Source organism: Plectrocnemia conspersa, unplaced genomic scaffold, assembly GCF_051122295.1.
Source record: "Plectrocnemia conspersa isolate PC_06_02 unplaced genomic scaffold, ASM5112229v1 ptg000009l, whole genome shotgun sequence".
In the NCBI taxonomy this organism is placed as follows: Eukaryota; Metazoa; Arthropoda; class Insecta; order Trichoptera; family Polycentropodidae; genus Plectrocnemia; species Plectrocnemia conspersa.
The window spans coordinates 29,256,295-29,275,909 of NW_028277173.1; the positions used below are offsets into that span (position 1 = coordinate 29,256,295).

At 41.9% G+C, this 19,615-nt stretch overlaps 2 protein-coding genes across 3 annotated transcripts; both read right to left on the reverse strand.

The window, feature by feature from the left end:
• Nucleotides 1-1,210: 1,210 nt before the first annotated feature.
• On the reverse strand, nt 1,211-4,300 carry okr (DNA repair and recombination protein RAD54-like okr). The gene has a single exon (XM_088192096.1). The coding sequence runs from the start codon at nt 3,945-3,947 to the stop codon at nt 1,698-1,700; it is 2,250 nt and encodes a 749-aa protein (XP_088048222.1). The 5' UTR covers nt 3,948-4,300; the 3' UTR covers nt 1,211-1,697.
• On the reverse strand, nt 1,557-16,171 carry LOC148232558 (cholesterol transporter ABCA5-like). 2 transcript variants are annotated; one of them, XM_088192095.1, is made up of 27 exons: nt 16,057-16,168; nt 15,821-15,983; nt 13,014-13,184; nt 12,779-12,954; nt 12,514-12,715; nt 12,217-12,446; nt 12,077-12,155; nt 11,907-12,014; nt 11,697-11,840; nt 11,484-11,634; nt 11,272-11,422; nt 10,568-10,913; nt 10,358-10,507; nt 10,058-10,301; nt 9,823-9,999; nt 9,614-9,763; nt 9,468-9,547; nt 8,535-9,067; nt 8,282-8,468; nt 8,100-8,216; nt 7,724-8,031; nt 7,476-7,665; nt 7,239-7,412; nt 6,473-7,170; nt 6,035-6,406; nt 5,788-5,972; nt 1,557-4,474 (listed from the first exon to the last, which is right to left on the reverse strand). In XM_088192095.1, the coding sequence occupies exons 2-27, from the start codon at nt 15,926-15,928 to the stop codon at nt 4,359-4,361; spliced, it is 5,547 nt and encodes a 1,848-aa protein (XP_088048221.1). In that variant the 5' UTR covers nt 15,929-15,983; nt 16,057-16,168; the 3' UTR covers nt 1,557-4,358. The 2 variants fall into 2 exon arrangements, with proteins under 2 accessions (XP_088048221.1, XP_088048220.1); XM_088192094.1 differs by having other exon boundaries at nt 9,468-9,763; nt 16,057-16,171.
• Between the last annotated feature and the right edge of the window lie 3,444 nt (nt 16,172-19,615).

The window sequence follows — 19,615 nt, forward strand, 5'->3', positions numbered from 1 at the left end:
TTAATATAAAATATGTACAGAAAATTGTCACAATTTTAATAATAACTGTAATTAGAAAATTTCTAATATAAATTAGAAACGCTCGAGATTCAACTTTTGTTACCTGGTTTCATCAGTAAAAACAATATAAAATGATTGTGTTTATTTCTATGATACGACACGATTTGCCATAATTTAATAGCATTTTTTTTATTAATTAGGCCTGAATTTATTTAGTCAGCACCCAATTCGAAATTCCGTGTAGAATATATTTAAATAAGTTCAATATATATACTAACGACTTGACTGTGTATTTTAGTAACTGTTTCGAACGAACAAAAACTTTTAATCTATAAAAACGTACGATTAAGTAGAAATGTTCAGGTTGTAAAACATTTTAATATTGATGGTTCGGCATGATTATAAATAAGGTGACCAGATTTTGAAAATATATTATGAAAATAAAACACCAAGAATAAAAATGGTCATCTCGGAAATTTTAGGAGGTTCGCGAGAATCGGCGTCCAGCACACTGCTGCTTACATGCATAGGTCCAATTTATGGAATGTATTATTCATACTACTTTAAATTTGGCAACTATGAAATTTCTTTACTTTAAATACGGGTGTATTAAAAACAACTCAAACAAAAGCAAAAGATTATTTTGTAAAGAAAAACTGTGTTAACTTTAAAATGGCTTCTAGGTAAGGCTTCGACCTAGAACTTATATATATTTTTTATATTTGCAATTTTGAGTATTTTCTTTATATACACTTTGCCTGGTAAACGTTGTATTATCAACATTATTTTTTTAACTTGCTAGCTTTCTTTGGGATGTATATTGTTATATACGTGCACAGTAAAAAATCAAATGGTCAAATTTTTAACAGTATTCCTCTTTCTGTTATACTTTTTAACTTAAATCTTCCAATATTTTCTTCTTTGCGGCCCTTGTTTAGTTCTTATATATTTTATAGAATTAATTTTGAACGAGTTCTCGAATATGTGCAGTTCTAAATTTTGCAGATTTTTTCACAAGTCATTCGGCAACTCTAACAGCATTCTTAACTGTATCGGTGCTCTTTAATAATAAGGCAAACTTCCCATTTATAAATACCGCAGATGTATACATAAGTTAGAAATACGTAAACGAATCTTATAAAAGCATAGTTTCTGTTCCGACGAATTCCCAACAAGCGAACATTCATATAGAGTAGGAAATAAACAAACATTTGAAACTCCATATTTATTTACAATTTATCACAAAGGTTAGATATTACGTTTCACCGATCGACCTGTGAGATGAGATTTTTAATCATTAGGTTCGTTATAAAAATTGAAGAGCCGGCGGCGATAACGTACGGCAAACGATTTTACCGCGGCCGGCATAAACGTACGTATTTTAAGGCAAATTATTATTTTCAGTACAAGTGAAAATGTAAAAGCGAACGTTCGCACCGTGTATTCGTTTAATACAAATTGGAGTTTAAAGTTAAACGAAGCACCGTTTCGATTATTACTAGGCGACGCGACGATCGGAGTAAGTCGGCTAACTCTTCGAATGATTTATTACATAATAACAATAACATAATTTATATTTACACATATCGTAAAATGTACAGTTAGAAAAATAAACGTAATATATTTTGCGTCGGTACGGCGGCGACGCGCAAACTTAACATAAAACCTACTCTATTCGGAACGTCGGTGCAAGGCGACTAGTCGCCGGGATTCGATTCGTCGGCTTCTCGGAGCTCTTCGTTCTCCTCGGGCGTCTTTTTCACTTCGGCTCTGGCGGATCTGTGGTGGAAGACGAACGAGATGGACTTGGCGAGGTCCCAGCACTGCTTTAGAACGACGTCCGCAAGGCTTTTTTTGTCGGCGCTGTGATACCACAGGGACAGGTCGGAGGTGCAGTCGGATCCCTCCGGAGGGATCGTCACCTGGATGTTGTTGACGCAGCGCTTGCATTTGAACTTGTCGTGGGTCTCGGAGGGCGTGTTTTCTTCCAGACGGAACAGATCTTTGAGGTCGTCGGCGCTGAAGTGGCGCGACGACTCGTCGTTCTGATCGACGACCGTGTCGCTCAGCGCTTTTTTGTGCGCTTGCCGCTGGAATATCTTCTCCTCTATGGTGCCGGCGGCCAGGAGGCGGTATATGTAGCAGGGCTTCTTCTGACCGTCGCGCCACACCCTCGCCATCGCCTGGTCGTCGTTGGCCGGATTCCAGTCCGGGTCGAACATGACTAGACGGTTGGCGCCGATGAGGTTGAGCCCGCAGCCCCCGGCTTTGGAGCTCAACATGAAGATCCACTCTTTGGACTCCCTCTTATTAAACTCCTCGACCACCTTGGCTCTTTTCTTGATGCTCATCGAGCCGTCGAGGCGGACGTAGCCGTAGCCGCGCTTGTTACACAGCTTCTCGAACAGGTCTAGCGTCTGCGTGTAGTTTGAAACGAGCACGATTTTGTCGTCCGTGTTCGTCTTCAGGTTGGCGAGGATGCAGTCCAAGACGACGAGCTTCCCGGAGAGTTCGGGCAGTACGTCGTTGACGTTGTAGCGCGGCGGAAGCAGCTCGAGAGCCTTCTCGAACCCGTCGGCTCTCTGGACGATCTTGTCGTAGACGAGGTCGGGATGGTTGCAGAGCTTTTTGAGCGCGGTGATGCTGGAAAGAGCAGTCAGAGAGGACGACTTGTCGCTCATCGCCCTTCTGATGGCGTCCGACGCGATGAAGTTGCGGTAGAGCTGCGCTTGTAAAGGCGAAAGGCGCACGCAGACGACCTGCTCGAATTTAACGGGCAGGTACTTAGTGAGCAGTTGGCTCGTGCGCCGGATCATGCATTTGTTGACGAGCGACGTGAGCGTCTCGAGGCGTTCGACGGCCCTCTCGCGCTCCTGCGGCGAAGCGAGCGCGTCCTGTCCTTTCAGTATGGGGTTTTCGTACTTCTTGCGGAACTCCTGCACGGTCCCCAAGATGCCTTCGTTGACGAAGTGCACCAGGCTGAAGTACTCGATGAGGTCGTTCTGGATGGGCGTGCCGGATATGAGGATCCGCCGCTTCGCCTTGAGCCCCATGAGCGCCTGGTACGTCTGATTCTCGCAGTTCTTGAGCCGGTGGCCTTCATCGCACAGCACGAGCCCCACTTCGGACGAGTGCAGAATCTTAGCGTAGATGCGGAAGGTCTCATACGAGATGATGAGCACGGGAGTGGCGACGCGAACCGTCGAGAAGGCGTTCATGAAACGATTCAGTTTTGTCTCGACCTCGGCCTTCGAGCCACCGTCCATCGGCATGGCGTCGATCCTCTGACCTAGCCATTTCTGGAACTCGTTGTGCCAGTTTTTGACGAGACTACTCGGACATACAACTATGGCTTTGGTGACTATGGGCTTGCAGTTGGGACCCTGGCGCAGCAGCGTCCACAGCAGCGAGATGCACTGCAGCGTCTTCCCCAAGCCCATCTCGTCGGCCATGATGCAGCCGAAAGCATCGGGGATCCTCGCCCCGGTTACGCACTCGAACATGAACTTGACCCCGTCGCGCTGATGAGGCCGCAGCACGTTACCGACGACGGGATCCACCACGACGGCTACCTGCAGCGTCTCCGGGTCCGCTTTCAGCTTATCGGCCTCCGAGAGCGGCGGCGGCCGGAAGAGCACGAGCGCGTTCGGCTCGTCGGGATCGTGCAGCGCCCTCCGCACCGCCGACTTCTTCAACCCGAGGCTCTTTCCGCTGAACGAAGAGACGTAGTCGGGAATGGGGACGCGGAAGGGTCGACTCAGAATCTGCAATATGAGGGCTTCGTGGTCCGAGCCGGCGATCGGAATGGGAGTCGGCGGCGGCGGCGGCCGCTTGTTCGCCTCCCTGGTCTTGCGGCGTTTCGCCCCCGGCGCGAGAGGCGACTCGAAACCGCATCGTCGCTCCCCGCCGCCGTCGAAGCACCGACTTGGCGCTAGGCTGCGTCTCATATTCGAGCGTTTGACACTTCGCGCCGCCTTCGTTTGACAGTTTTGGCCGCCATGCGCGACGCGCCGACCATCTCCAAAATACGCAGCGTACTATTATCAATTTATATTTTAATACAAATCGCTTTAGGCTGAAAGTATAGCGTTGCTCCGCTGCATTTTCAGTCTAACGACAAAAAGGCGCACTCCAATTAACTAATCTGATTTAATCATATTATTGCTGACGTATAAAATATTACAAATTGATATAAAAACCGCTTTCGCTCTCGTTACAAAAATAATTTCCACGACCGACTGCGAAGCGAATCTCAGGTACCACGGTTAATAGTAAATTCCTACGATAGAGAAACGGAACGGCGCCCTCCTCTACTTCCTCTTGCAAGCGATCGAGTATCTACGATAACGAAAATTCGACTAGTGATCGGACGCCTCGTTTTCCTGCGCGTCGTCGTACTGAGCGAACTTGAGGAACACTTGCTCCAGCGTCGTCTGACTGAAGCTGTATTCTTCGATGCGGAGAGTCTCCTTAGCTGAAACGAAAGAGAATATTTATTTACTATAAATCTTTCGCTGTAGGCCCGAAGAGGGGGGTGATCAATTTTTTTATTTTAAATACTGTTTTTTTTTGCATTGTTTCTAAACAATTAGCTATATTAGCTAAATAAATTAATAATACATAATATTATAATTAATATAGTAAGATTGCTAAGTTGATAATGTATGTACGTCAATTCGAAAAAAATGTTTTTAGCTCTATGCAAATAGAAAAATAGTACGTGTTAATTATTACAGCACAACGCCCAAAAAACACTGATTTTACACCGTACTGCGTTGCAATAGCGTCTAGCATATTTGTGCATATTTGACAGTTGCGAAACGTCAATTTGCTGTTCAAACCCAAAAAATGATAAACGAATATAATGGTATAATGGCTAATTTGCTTAAATTAGATTTAGGTTTGAACAATAATGAATTCATTAACATGCAAATGCTGCGGTCTTACTGCAGGCGCGAATGCGCGCACGCATACACATACACCACGCTAGAGTATCACGCAGTGGGGTTTAAAACTGATATTTTTTAGCGTTGCACCAAGCTAATGAACAATTACAGAAAAAATGGGTATTTATGAACCATTATATAAAAGACATCATCAAATACTATCAGTTAACTTATACAGAATAATTTCGATCAACAAATCGAAAGAATTATAATAATACAGATTGAATGAAATGATCCATATAAAGATATTATAAGTGAGAAAAAAATACAAAAGTAATATAAAATGTGTATAGTGTGTAAGCCGGCTTTTAGTTCCCTTGATATCGTGATTTGACATAACCATAATTAGACCATGCTTTCCCACACGTGCTCAAGTCTTAATAAATTCTAAATTATTTTATAATTTTTGTAGCTTTTTTATGTGTGTAAAATTTGAAAAAATCACTAGCTCAATATGAATATCTCGATATTTGCGAAAAAACTCTTGCAAATTATCAAGTCTATAACATGAAACACCATTACGAAAAATAATTCATAATTTTCGACTGAATATCCACGTAAGTCAGAATTACGGATAAACGCAAGCTTCTTTAAAATCTGCTCTTTATAATCAACAAACATTCATGTCATATTTTGTTAAACAAACTAATATACAAAATACCAAACCTTGATCAAATTCTTAAAATATTCTAGATAAATAAAGTTAATAAATGTAGTAAGCCACATTTGGATCTGTTATTCTAGAACATCTTGACATCTGTTTCGACTATCAAACACGAGATACATTGTTTCACACATTTAGTTTGTTCAGAATATCAATCGCATGTAAGACGACACTTACCAGCCTCGAGTTTCGAAAAGCAGTGCGCCAACGAAGTGACTCCGTGTTGCGGTATGCTAAAAACTAGTCTATCGGCGAAACTCTCCTCGAGCTTTACGTCGGGGAACAGCTCGGAGACGAACTGCATCACGACTGTCACGTCACCCGCTGTCTCTCTGTCGACGCTCTCTGCATCAGAGGGAACCCTGTAAAAAAAGAAAGATAATTACCACGTTTTAAAAATAATAATCAAGTCGCCGGTCGAAACCTGGAGTTGACGGAGACCGAGTTGCGACGAATGTCGTCATCATCGTCGTTGTCGAGAGCGTCGGAGACTCCGACGAGTGGAGTGTGGATGTTGGCGTCGACGGCACACTCCGCTGCGCAGGTAGCCCCGTCGTCCTCGAGGAGTGACCCCCCGGCTGAATCAATTTCGTCCTTCTCACCCAGTGAAGGGCTGACGCTGTTGGCCCTCCCGTTTGTTGGCGGTGCGCTCTTGCAGGAAACCGGTCCGGCGCTTCTCGCCGAACCCGCCGCGTCCGGCGAGTGCCTCTTTCTGATGGTGGAAGGCAGAAACTTCATCTCCAGCGTATAGCCGGCTCCATAAAGGTTCTTTAAGTGCTGCGTCGATCCGATGCATCTGGAAGCGAACGAGGCGCATTAGACGAACGAATGAAAACGCCACCTTTCAACCGTTGATTCTTACCTCAGACCTCCTTTGACCATTATGCCGACCCTCGAGCAGAGAGCGTCCGCCTCCTCCATGGAATGCGTGGTGAGGATTGCGCCTTTCTTGCCTTGAAAGCTCGCGAGGATCGTGTCCCAGAGGAACCTCTTACTGCGGGGGTCCATACCGGTGGACGGCTCGTCAAGCAGGACGAGCCTCGGAGAGCCTACCATCGCCATCGCGAACGACAGCTTCCTGCGCGTGCCCCCCGAGCACTCGTCCGCGTTTTTATTTGAGTGTTCTTGGATTTGCAGCCCCGTCATATACAGGTCGACGATTCTATCGACGTCCTGTTTGGGTACTCCACGAATGGCTGCGTAGCACTCGAGATGTTCGCGCACGGTAACGTTTTTCCAGAGCGCATCGTGCTGTGGACAATAGCCCAGCATCTGAAAAGCGTCGCGGCTGGACGGCGTCACGTTGTGGCCGCCGAGCACGACCGTACCGTCGGTGGGGGACTCCTCGGCGGTAACGATCTTCATAGTGGTGGTTTTTCCAGCGCCATTGTGCCCCAGCAATCCGAACACCTCTCCTGCCTCTACGGCGAACGACAGTGATGCCACAGCAGTCTGGCGGGCTCCGTTGCCTTCGCCGTCAGCTTCTCCATCCTCAACCTCAGTCTCGTCACTCTGGCAGCAAGACGACAAGGTCGAGCTCTTATACTCCTTGTGCAAGTTCTGCAAACCCAAATATTTGAGTGAGAGAAACGATCGCCAGGAAAGCAGACGTTTAAGACCAAACTTACGTGAACCATGAGAACGGGCGGATGCGCTGGAGGGGCCTTCAGCAGACTGGCCACTCTATGCCTCTCTCTGCGCACGTCGGCGTCTTCGTGGTCGCTCGTCTCGCCGCCGACTCCCGCGCACCTGTTGCCTGGCTCCGAATCCTCACTCTCTTCGTTCGAAATTGCTGCAGTTTTCTAAAATGTTCAAAAACTCCAATTAGAAGATCAGTCATTTCGAAACACGTGAGATGAAATTACCTTTCGTCCGAAAGAGAAGATATCCGAGGTGCGCGCGCCAGCCTTGAGTGCGTCCACCCAGTACAGCACGGCGCACCACAGAGGAACGTGTAAAACGGAGCCCACGACAAGCACGATTATCTCTTCGGTTGCGTAATCGGCGATCGTCAGCTTGGAGCACGTCGCACTGAGTCTGCACATCAAGTGCACTCTGAAAACGCGACGACGTCAGACAGAGTAGGAAGCGCGTACATAAATTACCAACACACCTGTCCACGTAGTACACCAGTGCGTACGGAATATACATTGTGTTAAGCAGCGAAAACGTCACGTGGAGACTAAAAGCCCAAGAGTCACCCAGTCTCAGCATGTCGAGGATGGCCACCAACAAGAACGGGATCATCCCGACCCACGTGGCGATGTTCGGGAGGATGCCTTGGGCGGAGTCCATACGATCGAAGATGTACGAGAGGCTGGTCGAGAAGAGGATCGATCCCGGGCAGTACACAGCAAAGAGGACACTCAGCGTCGCCAGTGCTGGAGGTTCCCTCAGCGAAGGTATGTCGTTCAAGACTATCTGCGAGCGATAAAACCGGAAGTGAGGTCATGAAAACACCGACTGAGAGTTGACCGTAGCTCGCTTACCAAAAACATGAGTGCGATCGTGATTATTAACATGATGACGGCGAGTACGGCGAAGTATGTAGCAAAGTACATTCCCAGAGACAGCCCATTTACTCTTAGCTGGTTTTTCGCCTTGATCTATAAGCCAAATAGCGTGAGAGGCGACGCGGTCGATGCGATTTACAGAATCGGAACGTTCTTACTTCTCTATCGTAGACCATGTCGACGGCGAGACTCACAGGTACCAACACAAATATCATGCCCATAAAGGAGGCGCAAGAGAGAGTGCCAACGTCGAACTCCTCGGGGTGCGAAGTCTGTTGCAAAGGATGCGAGGCCACTTCGATCGGATGCCATTTGTCGGCAACACCGGCTTCAGTAGCGCGCATTCTGAAACCGAATCTCTCATTAAAGCGGTGGCAGTTTTGTACGTCAAAAAATGAAACAATAACGTACCTGAAGAGCGTGTTACTGATGAGGTTGATGGCGATGGGTAGGCCGTGGGTGAAGGTATCGTTGTACACGATGGCGAGCGAGGCGCCAGGCGCATCCAGGCGACTGACGTTAAAGGCGGCCATGTTAGGCGGCATGTCTAGCAAGCCAGCGAAGGTTCCGTCGTAAGATGCATCTACGGGACCGGCGCCCAGCAGCGAAAAGGTGTCAGCCAAACGCTCCGAGTCCTCCTCTGCGGCGTTCACTGCCACCGACGTCAAATTTCGGTAGGTGTGTGCGTTAAGCACCAGCGGATGCATTTTCAGGAAGGACACCTGACGCGACTTGACATACAGACCAAACGCGGCGAACAGGATAGGCAAGATTATCAGCATATACAGCTTGTACGGATCCCGAATCATGCGTATCGTCCGGATCCAGATTAGCGCGCCGAGGATCTGAGTTGAGCTCGATCTGATCTTAATGTTCTCAGCGAACTGTCCAAGGTCCGGTGGAGGTGCGGCAGAGCTGTTTGCATTGTTGTTTGCGCCGGCCACCTAAGATTTTTAATGAAATGAAATCTAAATGTTATACAATTGCTAGTGGAGTACAAAAGTCATATATTAAAACTATTTTACCTAATTTTGTAATAATACTAATATTTTCAATAATTACATAAATTTGATTATTTTGTATTTGTGGCAAATATCTTGTTCGCTGTTTTTTAATATTTAATTGTATAATTGATTATCTCTCCAACACATTCACATGAATCCCGTGTACAGAAATTTATTGTATCAGAAAAATCTATTAAAATACGCAAAAAAGAATTACTCATGTTAATTGAAGGTGACCGATTCCGTATCGCGGTTGGTCACGTTTCACAAAGAAGCCTTAAAATAGCAAAATCTCACTTAATCCATTACAATATTGTGCAAAAAACTAAAACATAAGTACTTTGACGTGCTCCACCCCGTGGCCTGTGGTGTGAAGAGCCAGCCCCGTCGCCTGCGTTCCCACAGGGTTGAAGTGCACGTCTGGGGGCAAAACCTGAGTTGAATTGTTCTCTTTGTCATGCAGCTCTTGGTAGCTGGGGCTCTTACTCTGCAGCGACAGCGATCTGGACAGCGCCCTCGCCCTCACCAACTTTCGGGAGAGGCCATCTACCGGCGTGCCAGACTCTTCGCCCTCGCCTTCTAAGTGCAGGAATACCTCTTCCAGCGTCGTCATTGATACGCCGTAGCTGCAGATACCTGCAACAGCCGAACGTTATTCGACCGTCTAAATATTGCTCCGCCGAAGAACATTCTACCTAGTCTGTTGGCTTTAGTATTGATCTCTTCCTCGATCGCTGAAAATAGGGAGACGAACTGGTGCACGGCGTTGTGAGGCAGGATGTAGGAAAGCTCACGGCCGTGACGACGAGCCTTCTCTGCGCGGGCCACTCTGCTGGTGACGAGACGCGTGATTTGGTTCTCCCGACATACTCCTAAAAATACCAGTCTTTCACATCGAATTACATTCACTTCCGACACTAAATCGCTCACCGTCTAACACTAGCGTCAGGTGATAACCAATGCCGAACTTGTTCTTTAGAAACAGCGACGTTCCGGCACACCGCAGCTTTCCTCTAGAGATGACTGCCTTCCTGTCGCCGAGTATGTCCGCCTCGTCCATGAAGTGCGTCGTAAGTAGCAGCACTTTGCCCGAACGCAGCCGCTGAAGTATGCGCCACATATGCCTTCTGGAAATAGGGTCCACTCCAGCAGTCGGCTCGTCCAGAATGATAATCTGCAAATATTATCAGTTGCAACTTTAATAAGATATCGCAATAATTTTGTTCGAACCTTAGGATCGCCGATAATTGCGATGGCTACGCTCAGCTTGCGCTTCTGTCCGCCCGACAAGTGCTTGGCGAACTTGTTGGCCTGCTCCGTCAGCGACACCTCCTGCATGGCCCGATGCACTTCCTTCTCTAGTCTCCACTTGGGAATTCCCTGAAATTGGATAGATTAGTGCAATTCTACGCTCGGCCAGTCGCTTTTTTCTGCACTCACTCGAACGGCTGCGAAGAACATCAAGTGCTGCTTAACGGTCAGCAAATCGAAGAGAATGTCGTGCTGTGGGCACACTCCTGTCATTCTACGTATCTCGTCCATGTCCTGCGGGTCTCTGACGTCCAAGCCGAACACGTAAGCCGTTCCTGAGGTGGGTGCCGTTAAGCCCGTCAATATGTTGAACATTGTAGATTTTCCCGCTCCATTGTGCCCGAGAATCGCTGTTATCTGCCCCTCGTAGATTGAGAGGTCTATTCCGTCGACCGCCTTCACCTCAGCCTTCCTGCAATTCCGGTAGCTTTTGTGGAGCGATACGATACGAATAGCCTCTTTGTCCCGCAGCTCTCTGCGACAAAAGAAAATCGTTTTTAGATTATAATAGATCATAAATAGAAGTATTGTCAAATTTAGTAAGATTATGTATTTGTTTATATGCGTATATTAAATATATCAAAAGTATATTGTAGGAGGCAAAAATAATCATAAATAAATGTGTAATAAAATTATATACAAACTGATTAAGACCAAATTTGGTGTCAAAATAACAATATTTTTTTAGGTGATCTGAAGTACTACTACTCATTTTTAATGGGACATTGTCTCATAATAAAATAAATAATAATACGTCATTGTAAAATATATTTCAATTTTTGTAATTTTATAAGTCCGCCAGAGTGTACGAAAATTACTGAGTTAAAAGTTACCTCGGCACCGGTTCGACGTCCTTATTAAGCTGGACGTTCAGCGTCTCTCCGTTAGAATTAGCGTGATACACGTTCATGTGAGGTTTATGTTTCGAGCACCAGAATGAAGGCAAAAAACAGAACCAGGGACGTCTCTTGATTCCATGCTCGCCTGCAAACGGAGATAGCGTGTTATCGATTACTCTACGCGTCGTAGTTAATTTTCGACTTACTTGGTATAACAGCGTCCAAATAGTAAGCCAGTAAGCCGTAGAGCACAGTATCAAAGGCCATCATGATCAGAGAGCCTCCAAAAGGTATTCCGGGACCATTCCATAGGTTGTCCCACGTGACTCCCTCCCCAGCCATGTCAAGCACCAAAGCCTAAAAATAAAAAAAACTCATTGATCGACTCTTCTACGCTCGAGCGTTTCTCTTTGACTCACCTTATCCATCGCAAGCGCGAATCCACTAGAACTAATCAACGAAACAAACCAGAAGGCCACAGAGTCCGCGTTTGACACGAACACTTGTATAAAGTACAGCACGCTCATAAGATTCACTGCAAAGTTGCCCAGTATGCCGGCCGTCTGAAAGAAGAGCAGAGTTTTCATCAGTTTGTGTGATAAAATTGTAAGCGAACTTGCGACAATCACCCTCGCTTTATCAAAGAATGGCGTCAGCAGAAACCCGAACATGATTATAGTGAATCCAAACAGCAGGATCAACAGGAACACCAGAACGCAAGAAGAATGCTGAAAGACCTGAAAAGAAGACCCCCAGATTTTAATATAAGATCGGCATTGCGACAATGTGAGCGGCTTACCTTCAGCGTGAACAGCAGGACCGTACAGACGATCGAGAGCACCAATACGAAGCCAGCGTATAAGATGAACCACGACGCCCTGAAAGCGTGAGAAAAATGTCGGTTCGGACGTTTGTGGGCGTCGAGGCGAAAAATCGTACCAGTAGACTGAATCGACGAGTCCCATAATCCTCATGCCTTCGCGGATCTTGCTCTCCTTCTCGCCGACGACCAGCATCAGCAGATAGGTGATGAACTGCGACAGCGTCATGACCATGTAGATTGGTATGACGATTCGGAAGGCCACGATCCAGTTGCCCGTGTAAGCCGGCTTAGGAAATAGCTCTAGCGCGATGTCTGGCATTGGAAACTCTCCGTCGGGACTCTCGAGCTGAAGGCGCATTCATGTTTTATTATTAATTTGCTCCGCCGAACGATGACGCAGAGCAGCGACCAACCTTGATCTTGGTGTAGTCTATGAGTGCCTGCAACGCCACGAATCCCGAAAAGACATACTGATTGACGGGGCACGTGTCGCCGCCGGTGGAGAACATCCCGCTGGTCCAGTGTGCAGGAGCCACTCTACAAGCAGCTGGAGAGGACCAAAGTGTACGGGTGGAGGGCGTCGCTGCCAGAGATGGGTTTGTTCGAATTGTATACCTTAGAAATAAAGAGAAAAGTAAGGAAATTTGAGTGAGTAGCGAGATAGAAAAGTTGTCTTACTTAAGGGGTGTTCCAGAGGCCATTGGATTGGTGCGGAAGATGACGGCCATCGGCATGCCTTCGGGACGACTCCAATACTCACCCAGCAGCTGTTCTTGGGTTTGAAATGCCAGCCAGTTAATATGGCGCGCGCGGGGGATGCCGAGCAGCTGAGCGTTCACCTCGTCGAGGAACTCCTGAAAAAATGATCGATCAGCGGGCTATCCAGAAAGAGAGAGTGGCGTTTTTAACTCACCGCAGTGTCGGTGTCATTAGGCACTACGGCGATGGTGTGATTGTTTCTCTCGAAATGCTGGAAAAGGCGAGCGTCAAAGCGAGGTTCGAGCATCTCGGGAAAATTGGGATTGCGGACGAGGATTTTCATGATGATCAGAACGCCCAGCGAGTACAGTGGTACGAGCACTTCCTGCAAGAAGATAAATAAAATTCGACTTCAAATTCATTACGACAACAATTTTATAGGCTTTTACTAATCTCCCCTTAATATAAATATCCATAACATCACACATTTACGCAACTAAGTAAGTTTAATATACCTCAGTCGATAAATCGTCTTATTACTTAACAAAAGTATATTTTTTAGTATATAAGCTTAATTACAAAGCATTCGCAATATAACATAAATATTCATTTACATTTTATCGACTTTGAGAAGGCGTTTGATAAATTTCAACATAAAAATGACGCTCATTTGAAAAGGTAAACGAATAGACGATAAGGATATCCGTTCTTTACTTAATATGTATATCAAAAATCACACAGGGACGTCATTTCAGCTTTTTCCAAGGGGGGGGGGGGGAATGGCCAGTCAGTGGTCGTTTTTTTAATATTTCCATTTTATTCAAATTCATAGTGTTTCATTAAGCGACATACATTTTTCTGGCCAAATTCTTCCAAACGACGTTCCTGTTTAAAGTCCACGTCAAAAGTAATAAAATCGTGCCTTCGCTGTCGTAGTGAAAGCGCTCTTTTTAAAATAATATTATGACTTACAATTAGTGAGAATCGAATGAAACATATCTTACCCGAATTATGACCAATAGCACAGTAAACAATTTGCCCTTCTCAGAAGGCAAAAATCCACGTCAAAACCAATAAAATAATTCCGGCGCCGTTGCAGTAGGAACGCTCAGTAACGAGAGTTCCCACTGCAACGGGGCTGACATGATTTTATTGCTTTTAACGTGAATTTTTGACTTCTGAGAAGTGATAATTGTTTTTACGCCCTTCTATTGACCTAAATTTGGTTTGAATATACTTCGATTAGCCCTCTTATATCAGAAGTCCATAATAATATCGGTAAGAATTGCTATCATATTTTTGAAACAGTGTGATATCGAAGTGCAGGCAAAAGTTGACAAGTCAGTGGTCGTTTGTTTAATATTTTGATTTCATTAAGATTCATAGTATTTCATCAAATGGTATATATTTTTCTATACAAACCCACTTCCCCCTCCCCAAATGACCTACCTGAAATTTTGAGGCGTTAGTGGACCAACAACAGGGTTTTAATCTGCATTATTCCACGGTCACTAACCTCTAGTGCCCATACAAAGTTTCAAAAAACATTCGACAAAATTATGATTACTTCTTAGAAGTTTGGTTTCTAGAACGGTTTTGTTAGTTTTAATCGAGTTACTTAAGTGGCCGTCAGTATATGAATTAAGGCAATCGTCACTCGGATGAGTGTTTAGCTCATTATGGAGTACCACAGACGACTCAACTTCATTAAAATTCCAATTTGAAGTGAAATAAAATACAGTTTTGATGAAAACTTGGACCACATACTTGAGACAAAGTGTCGGATTGAGAAAGCCAGGATAAGATTTAAATAAATGAAGAAAGTTATTTACGGGCACAATTTGAGCTTGCTTTAAATAATGCGAATGATAATGTTTATTGTGTTTACTGTCACATAAAGTTTGAATCATTTAAAAGCCTTTTAAATGTGGATTTGCAAACGCATGTTGTATCGTATTCTGAATTTGTGATGTCAAATATTAAGAAAGATAGTTCTTAATAACGCTAACTAATACACCTTATTTTCTTATGCAAAGAGAGGAAATAAATGATCGGGGAGATAAGAGCATCTTGTCTGAATATTTTACGAAAGTAATTTGTGAAAACAACTATCTTATTATTTGTTTGTATACATCGAATCCTATATGTACCTAAGTGTTTTTTTATATTTCTATCTAGTGTCTAGGAAATCGAAATTAATGGTAACACCTATTACTTAGATTGATCTTCACAGATTAGATTTTTCTAGATACTTAAAATAAAATCGAGCTAGTGACATTTATTGATTGTAATTTTTGATTTTAATAACATATATGTAACTGATTTACAGTATTATGTCTTATTTAGTAGTTATTGATTGTGTTTACCCAGTTGTAAACCGTTAGGTTAAGGCCTGTCATGTTGCAATGGAAGATGGATAAATGTAAATAGAAGAATAAAGTAAATATGCAAAATAAAAAAATATTTAGGTTATGGTAATGGATGATCAGACATCTATATTTTAAGTAATTGTTGTAACTATTGTAGTTTATAGAAATAGCTTTCAATCGAATATAATCAAACTAAGCTTATGGCTTCATTTATAAATTTCGTCATAATCAACGCCCACAATTCTTTAAATGCAACATCTCGCCCACAAGTATTCTGGGTCATTTTAACCTTTGTCTGTCCGTCAGCTTTATCAAACATTGCGCTCATAATCTCGCGCTTCCCGCTCACAACTGGACTATATTTTTAACAATTGTTGTGCATTAATCCAAAGATGTTACATAAACAGTATATTTTGTGATGTTACATAGGTATGAAATATTACTGAATTAATGCGATGCCTACGAATAAAATTCATATGAAATTCATGATATGGTGCAACCTCATTTTAGACTGTAATCAAAAAATATATTTTGCGTTTAATGTGTGACAAAGATTTTTTATAAAAACGACAGTTAGAAGCACACACCTCTGAATAGTTTGGAATACATTTTGGAGATAGCTTGCGATAGAAGTAAATCTAATCGCACTTACCGCTATAGTCTTCCTGGTGTCGCGCTTCTTCAGGTAGACGTTCCTGATGAGCATGGCGCGCAGCTGCGACCAGTAGAGGTGCCGGGTGGAGGGTCGGTCGGCGGCCATTTTCCGGGCGTCTTAGGTGTTCCGCTCCGGCATCCTCGGCCTCTCGATCAGGTGTCTGAAAAAGCGAAACGACAAGGTTAGGACTTTCGTCGGAAGGGTCAGTCGCGGACCCTCGACGGAGGACAGACCGGAAGGAGCGCGTGCCATGCTCTCGAAAATCGATGTGTGTCAGTCGGGCGCGGCGCGAGTCACACTGGCACTGCGCAACGCGACCTACCCTCGGCCGCCCACCCTCGACCGCCCACCCTATACGATCTGCCCCCGTACCCGACATTTACCCGAGCGATTGCCCTTTACGCTTCGCGCTCTGCCCGACTGACCGACACATTTACTCAAATTTAAGCTTCTATAAATACGAATTGAAAGAAAATGCCTGTAAGGGTGAAAACTTTTAAGAATATCTACAGAAAATACATAATCACTTCTAAACTATATGAAACAGTAGTATGTTGATTTTTTAAAGTGCCTTGCAAAATTCACTATAAATATATATATATATATATATATATATATATATATATATATATATATATATATATATATATATATATATATATATATATATATATATATATATATATATATATTTTATCATGCTAAATAATATTAAGTAAAATTTTATTGATCAATTAGTTACTGCAAATCCTAAATGTTTGGTGACAATGATAATTGCAGCTTATTGGTACTGTTACATCTAAATAATATAGTCGCACTTTTCCATATTTGTTTGTATATACATATGTCAACGTTGAAGTGCTAAATTTCGATAATGTATATAATGACTAGGCTAAGTATGCACTAACTATGAGTTTTAGTTAAAGTTTACAATGCTTCATTTTATGTATACTTTCCCTAGATAAAGTATGCAATCATTGTGTATGCTTTAACTAGTGAGTGTATGAACCCTCCGACGCGGGCTAATTATATCGTCAACGAACAAGATTTGACAGACGAGCGTGTTATCTATCTGCATGAAATAAACAATATAAGTGATTTCTTAAACACGTCATTCATTTTATGAAATATGTGTTTACTCAATTATTTTATGCATTTTCTATTCATTTTAATCTATGAATTCGAAGTGAGTTTTGTAAACGATTGCATCTTAAATTTGCTGAAATATTCAACAGTGATTCTAGATTTGATACAAAGATGGTGATTTTACAGAACAACTTTTTAAGTTGTTGATTGTAAGGAGATTAAAAAATCAAGATTTGTGATATATATTTTGAAAATGTGTATGTTACAATCGTTTATGGCTACAAGGGTTTTTTATTAGTAAAATTTTAAAAAATATGCATGAAATTTTATACCTAGTTAATCAAGTTAATCACAAAAAGAGCGTTGGCCAAAACAGTGAATACCCCACAAATAACTCTCTGCAACGAATCTATTTAAAATTATGATTATATAAATTGACAACAAGATTTACCTTACATGAATGGTTTAAAATATCGATTAAATATTTAAATTATTTAACTCAAGTTTATTTGGTAAACTTTTGCTTCAAATGTAATAATGGAATATAAAAATAAAAAAATATAAATTTATAAAAATGCATAATATCTCGGCAATATGAGTAATTTTTAGAATTTCGGCAGTTAGAAAGTATTTTTATTCTTCGTTATTTTGTATGCAACTGCTATGAATCTTCCGAAATTATCGGGTTTGTTATGAGTCATGTGCCGTCGGTTATTCGTGTCCTCTATGATACTTAAGTTCGCAGGATTCTTGAATCGGGATCTATGATTTGGACCTCTCGAATAACCGAATATTTCCTCTTGATCGAATATGTTTAGAAAAGGTTCTTGAGGCTATTTGGTTACTATCCATTCTTTTATTTCAGCGCCTTTATTTTAGGATCATTTGGATATGATTCGCTGAGTTTTCAGTTGTATGTATAACTAAGCAATCCAAGTAGTCTTGAGGAATTCCAGTTTATAAAAGTCACGATCACGTTCTCTTTTGATGCCTGTTAGCTGACACCAGGCAATTCGCCTATGGCTGTAATTACCCAGCTCCCTAATATACTGGCATTGCACATTAATGTATTTAATGTCAACTACGTTAAGTTGGTCCGGTTCGTATCATTGCATTGTAATATTTCAGGTTTTTTTCTTATATACTATGTATTATTTCTTACTTAATTTAATTTAAATCAAATAAGATTTCAAAGTATACGGCCTTTTTTATTGCCAGACCTTTAGGTTTATACTTTGTTTCGTTGTTTCTTATAGGCTTCAAATGTCAATGAAATATTTTCTATTAAGCTAATAAGTTTTCCGCAATTTATCGTAAATAGTGCTTCTGAACTAACACGAAAGATGACATTCTGTTTTGTCTATACCTACATACGTACATTGGATGGTTAGTATAACTATATTAAGCTCCGTCACGCTAGTGTTCTTTTTCAGGGTTATATGACGTTGTTGTTGAAAGTTATCGATGGCTTTCTACATAGCAGCAATTTTCGAAAGATTTGTCACCATTTATTAATGATATAGCATTTGCAATATTCATCAAAGAGATAGTTTCTGATTTGATATGATTTTTTTTAACCTTTCACGCTCTACTGGGCCTGGTGACATACTCTTGCTCTAATAAAAACTTTTACATATTTTAAAAATAATTATTATTTAAAATGTACAGACATACTTTAAAATATAATATATGTTATGGGTTTCTAACCATTTTCATGTTTACAAATGTGTTATTTTAGTACAATAACACGAAAAAGAAAACGTTAAAACTAACAATTTAATAGAAAAAAATAAACACCTTTTTCAATTTCAATGGCAGCATACATAAATAATCGCGTATTTTTAATTTTAGTGATCATTTATACATACAATTTGAGCAAAGTTCCATGATTAGCTCCAGCTGATATTATACTCAGTAATGAATGTTAATTATTTAGAGAAACAACATTGCTTATATGTTTCAAGTATGACCATACAAAATTTATCAGGGTCGAGGGTTTGTAAAACAAACTTCTATGAGTCGTCGAATAGTTTTCGTAGAAACGATTTTTATTTTTTAAGTTTTTAACGACACTTGAAATTTCTAATGGTGTTTCTTTGCAAATCAAATCGTTATCTATTGGAGAATAACATTTATATGTAGTGAAAGTCCAGGAATTGATATATTAGAAAGCATATTGTTTGGCCTTCTTAGAATTTTCATTCATTATCTTTGTTTAGAGTGTGCTTATCTTTTGGGTATAGAACCTTTTAGAAAATTTAAAAAATCCATTGTAATGAAAAAACTGATAAAGGTTCTAACGTTCCGATAAGTTATCAACTTATCAGCTTATTACCGTAATTTTTAATGGACAGTTCACCTTCTTCCAGATCCAGAATCACTCTTCGACAATGACTAGATAAAACGTATTTAATTTTAAAAATAAAATGGAAGAAAATGAAATATACCATAATGAACCATACAGGAAATAAATATTATTATTACTATTTAAATACATTTTTAGATTACTAATTTAACTTGAAAACTGATAAATCTTATGAGGAAAGATAAGATATGTTCAATAAAAGTTTTATTGGTAGTAATGTGAATGCGATGAAAGTTGCTATAAAAAAAGAAAACAATGACTTTCTAAAAACTGTTTCGTAAAATCAATAATTATCTACCCCAGAATTACGAAATTATAATTTATTTTGATACATTAATACA

Coding starts and splice junctions, on each gene's coding strand:
- okr (XM_088192096.1), bottom strand. CDS start 3,947: ATGAGACGCAGCCTAGCGCCAAGTCGGTGCTTCGACGGCGGCGGGGAG.
- LOC148232558 (XM_088192094.1), bottom strand. CDS start 15,928: ATGGCCGCCGACCGACCCTCCACCCGGCACCTCTACTGGTCGCAGCTG. Junction 12,955..13,013: donor CTAATGACACCGACACTGCG/GTGAGTTAAAAA, acceptor TCATTTTTTCAG/GAGTTCCTCGACGAGGTGAA. Junction 4,475..5,787: donor CTTTTCGAAACTCGAGGCTG/GTAAGTGTCGTC, acceptor CTTTCGTTTCAG/CTAAGGAGACTCTCCGCATC.